Source organism: Triticum aestivum, unplaced genomic scaffold (assembly GCF_018294505.1).
Source record: "Triticum aestivum cultivar Chinese Spring unplaced genomic scaffold, IWGSC CS RefSeq v2.1 scaffold16129, whole genome shotgun sequence".
Taxonomy (NCBI): Eukaryota; Viridiplantae; Streptophyta; class Magnoliopsida; order Poales; family Poaceae; genus Triticum; species Triticum aestivum.
Genome location: NW_025231716.1, coordinates 6303 through 10847, shown reverse-complemented (window position 1 = coordinate 10847; position 4545 = coordinate 6303). Strand labels below are relative to the sequence as shown.

At 51.2% G+C, this 4545-nt stretch overlaps 1 protein-coding gene across 7 annotated transcripts in view; it reads left to right on the top strand.

Moving 5' to 3' along the window:
• The first annotated feature begins 3147 nt into the window (after positions 1-3147).
• Positions 3148-4545, top strand: part of LOC123175848 (vegetative cell wall protein gp1) — a 4618-nt gene continuing 3220 nt past the window's right edge. For 3 of the 7 annotated variants that reach the window (XM_044590354.1, XM_044590352.1, XM_044590350.1), the window contains exon 1: positions 3148-3426. In XM_044590354.1, the coding sequence (XP_044446289.1) occupies positions 3282-3426 (145 nt within the window). In that variant the 5' untranslated portion in view covers positions 3148-3281. Of the gene's footprint in view, positions 3870-4137; positions 4534-4545 lie in introns of those variants that run through there. The other 4 variants (XM_044590355.1, XM_044590351.1, XM_044590353.1 and 1 more) reach the window with 3 other exon arrangements.

Sequence of the window (4545 nt, the reverse complement as noted above, 5' to 3'; positions counted from 1 at the left end):
CTCATTGTACATTGAGCCTGTCATTAGTAACATTATAATACCAATGAGAGAGCGTGCTGGTGTATTGCACCCATTACTACTAGTACTAGTGACATGCACGTATTGATGATCACGGAAGCACTTTAAACGTTCTCTTAAAAAGTAGGACACGTATAATTAGAAGTAGGAAACTATATAAGGTGAAAATTGATCATGCCATCAATTCTTTTAAGCAAAAAAGTGTAGTGAGATATTTTATTTTTATGAAACGGAAAACGTAATGAGATATAGAGCATGTTATATTACATGCCCAAATATAACGCATATTAAGGTAAAATTGAAGCCTATATATATCCTCGAAATAGGCTTTCGTCCCCCTATATTAATATAGCAACAAGCCTACATATATGATGTCAATATTTTCATAAAACCATAATAACCAAATTTCTTTGGATCATAAATACTTGGGAAACTAATAAGACCTAAATAAACATGCAATTTACTCATAACACTTACATCTATGTAGTCGTAGTTAACCGAGCAGAGACAAGAACAAAACGGGCCAGTCCACGTTCACAGGCATGGCTTCCAAACTTATGCCGCCGGGGAATTTTTCCACTTCCGTTCTTAAGTTTGCGATATCAACCCTTCGCACACACCATGAATTGTCTACAATGAGAAAAGTTCCACCCTTCTCTTCAGGCCACATGTGTGCACAAGGGCGAATCCCAACATTGAACTTGATGCCCTTGGTGTAGAGCCAGACTCCACTTTCCCGTGTCCACATCTCTATGATGTCAAGTTCTTTGCGCTGGCGAAACATGGCGAGAGACCCATCCGCAGAGACGCCGAGAATCGGCAGCATCTTGCCATTATAGCCATATCTGTGCACAGGGCCCGAGATCTCTGTCAAGGAGACGAGATAGGTCTCGGCGCTCACGTCTAAGGAGTAATATTTTGGTGAGGCTCCGGCTTCCGATAAGTACCAGGCGAGCCAGTGCACCACGCCACGACACACGACGGGGTTGTCATGTTTCTGTTGTAGCATCGAAAAGTCGCCCCTGCTGATCCCCGACATCTTGTCGAAACACCTTGTGGGTGAACCCCAGGTAAGCTCTGCGGACGAGAAGGTGTAGAGGTTGCACTCCTCGCTGTGGTCGCCCTTGTGGCCGCTGACGACAAGGGTTAGCAGCTTAAAAACCGCCGAGTAGTATCCCAGACCCAGAGACGACGGACGTTTCGCTTCCAAGGAGGAGGATGGATAGTCTTGAGCGGCTAAAATTGTGCAGCTGATGGAGGAAGCTTCACGCCTGAGCCGCAGCTCGGGAAGCACGTTGCAGGTGCCGGCGGGTAGGTCGCAGACGGCCATGTGGACCGCATTGCCGCGGACACCGCGGAAGAGGCGCACGACGACTAGGCCATGACGCGCGGCAAGCGGCTGGGCACCGTCCAATAGGCCATCCGGCTCGCATGATAGGAAGTCGGTGAGGAGGCGGGGGCGGGCACCGAGCATCGATTCCAACGGCGGGACAAAGAGCGGCGGGTAGGGGGAGTCGATGTCCTCCTCGTCGCGTCGCTGCTGAATCAAGAAGCCGAGGTGGGAGGACGGGCGTCCACCGTTCTCCGTCCAGCAGCGTTTGAGGAAGGCGCGGTCGGCGATGAACGCGCGCCACTGCTTGCTCGCCGCGGCGCAGCGGAACAGGGCGGCGGAGTCGGTGGAGACGCGGAGGAGTATGTCGAGGATGATGTCGTAGGGGAGCGTGGCCGCCGCTGTATCTTCCATGATCGGTTTGATTTTTTTTTTTTAGGCTCCATGATCGGTTTGTTGTGCGAGAGGCCGAGGCTGTAACTCAGCTGCATACACGTACGGCCCAAAGCCGTAGAAAGTCGGCACAAGGAAGCCCATCACGACGTTCGGAAACGGAACTCGTTTCCCTTCATGACAATAAGAAAAAGAAAAAAAAGAAACGGAACTTGTTCAGCATCTCCATCTCGCCGAGAATAAAATGAAATCCACCGAGTCGCATGCCCTCCTCTCGCTCGCTCGCTCGCTCCTTCAACGCCGCGGATGGAGCTTTAAAAGAATTGATTTTTGAAATAAAATAAACGGCCGTTTTCGTATAGCACACAACTTGCACGCGCGCGAAAAACAAGTCCAACCAACCGCCCTTGACATGTTTCGTTTTGTGCGTGCAAAAAAAGAAAAGAAAAAAAAAGGCTCCAATTTCTTTTCTTCAACACAACAAGAGGGCTTAAGTTTCTTTCTTCAGCAAACCCTCTCGACGCACCCCCACTGTCGGGTCTACATAAAGAACCCACTTCCCGACCCAGACATTCACTTCTCCTACTTCTACTTCATGTTACAGTGCCCGCGCGCGAGCTATCCACGTCCAACCTAGTCAGTCACAGACGCCACCTGCCGTCCACGCCACCTGCCACTAGTCGGCGAAGACGTAGGTGGCCCCATGTTTTTTCTTATTTGCCGCTAGGTCTATTTCGACAAATCCCGGTCGTGTGTATTCGAGACTGAAATATATAGTCCTGTCTCTGCACCACACGAGCAGACCAACCATAGCGACTTAGGGTCCGTGACATAGACAGATAGACGCCCCCTACGCTTGCCGCGATACATGGAGAGGCATTCCTCGCCTTTTCCCATGGCAACGCACGGATATTTTGCGAATACAATTAATCAAGAAACCTACTACCAATGATTGATATATTGATGAACATCCCTAAAAAGATCTTTGACGAATTGGTGTGTGTGAAACAAAAGATCTGAGTGATTCTATTTATTAGGGACGGAAGGCACCGAGGAGCGAGCCGTCGGATCTGGGTGATCGTCTGGGATTGGGTCGCCGTCGGATCTGGGCGAGCGTCTGGGATCGGGTCGCCGTCGGATCTGGGCGAGCGTCTGGGATCGGGTCGAGGGGAGGTTGTTTCGTGGGATGGGGAGGCGATCCGCGGGAATAGAAGGCTGACAAATTAACATCCAGATTGACCCGACCTCTTCCACAACCAACATCACTGTTCTCCTCATTTACAGCCGTCAGATTTGGACGTATGGCCAGATCAGTTATAGGAGGGAGCTTAATTCGTGGGATGAAAAGACAATCTAATCCAACAGAGAGAGTTGAAAAAGGGAACCAACCAAAAAAAAAGAGAGAGAGAGACAGAGAGAAAATAAAGGCGTCGTGTCGCCTCCTTCCCCGCGATTGGATTCACATTCACTGCTCCTCCTTCCACGCGCGCGCACCTCGTCTCCCCGTCGCCGCCGCCGCCCTCAATACCATGGCGTTCATATGTGCTTCCCGATCTGGAGAGAAGACGAGTCGTGCCCAACCAAACCCAACCCGCAGATGCAACCGCATCTCGTTCCCCTCTCCCTCCGACACGGCCGCGCCCAACGGCGGCCTCCCCCCGCCGCTGCCCTCACCCTCTCCCTACATCCAGCAGTCCCCGCGATTGGATTCACATTCACTGCTCCTCCTTCCCTGCGCGCGCACCTCGTCTCCCCCGCCGCCGCCACCGACGCCGCCCTCAATACCATGGCGTTCCCGGGCGCATTCGTACGTGCTTCCCGATCTGGAGAGAAGACGAGTCGTGCCCAACCAAACCCAACCCGCAGATGCAGCCGCATCTCGTTCCCCTCTCCCTCCGACACGGCCGCGCCCACCGGCAGCCTCTCCCCGCCGCTGCCCTTGCCCTCTCCCTACCCAGGCCCCACATCCAGCAAACGCGGCCATGGCGTTCCCGGCAGCCGCGGTGTCTCGCCGTGGATGGGAAGGAGATCGGAATCCTCCATGGCCGGACGCGCTGATGGGGATCTTGCGGATGCCGGGAAGAACCGCCGCTGCCATCCATCCATGGCCGACACACAGCTCCTCAAGGTCTCGCCCTCCTCTCTGTCCTTTCGATTTGCTTGCCCTGATGCGGTTTCGATCCGTGATTCTCTGCCCTGCTCTGCTCCACTCTTCTTGCAGGAGTTTCAGATTTGCATTGTTTGTTTTTATCACCTAAAAAAGTCAGCTCTGATATGATACGAACAACATGTTTCCGTTTTGTAGGCTTCCAGTGGTGTTATTAGCCCTCAGCAAGTGCTAGCTACTAAATTAGCTTTGACTTTGTGTATCGGTGATTCCTACTAGGTAGGGTTCCTGTACGTGCACAAATTCAGTAAAAAAATGTTCTTGAGACATGCCTATTTATATTTGATACAAGATGCCTCTGCTCAACAATTTTCAAGTGAGATTCGCACTGAATCTTTTGTGTTTTATCTATCATTTAGTCCAGCTAGCAGCCAAGAAATGTTACTTTGATATGTAATAATCTTGTGATTCTTTGTGCGCTGCCGGTTATGTTTGACGGGCCGGCATAGCTGCACGAGTTCTTGTCTATCATTTACACCTGCAGATTGTGATGCTTTCTGCTCGCGATTGTTTCGCCATGTCCACTGCAGACATATGTCGGTCATGCTATGTTGAATGTGATATGAAATTGACATAGCCACTTGTTGTGAGATTGATCCTGACCGCTTTCTCTTTGAACAATAAGGTCCATCCCGTT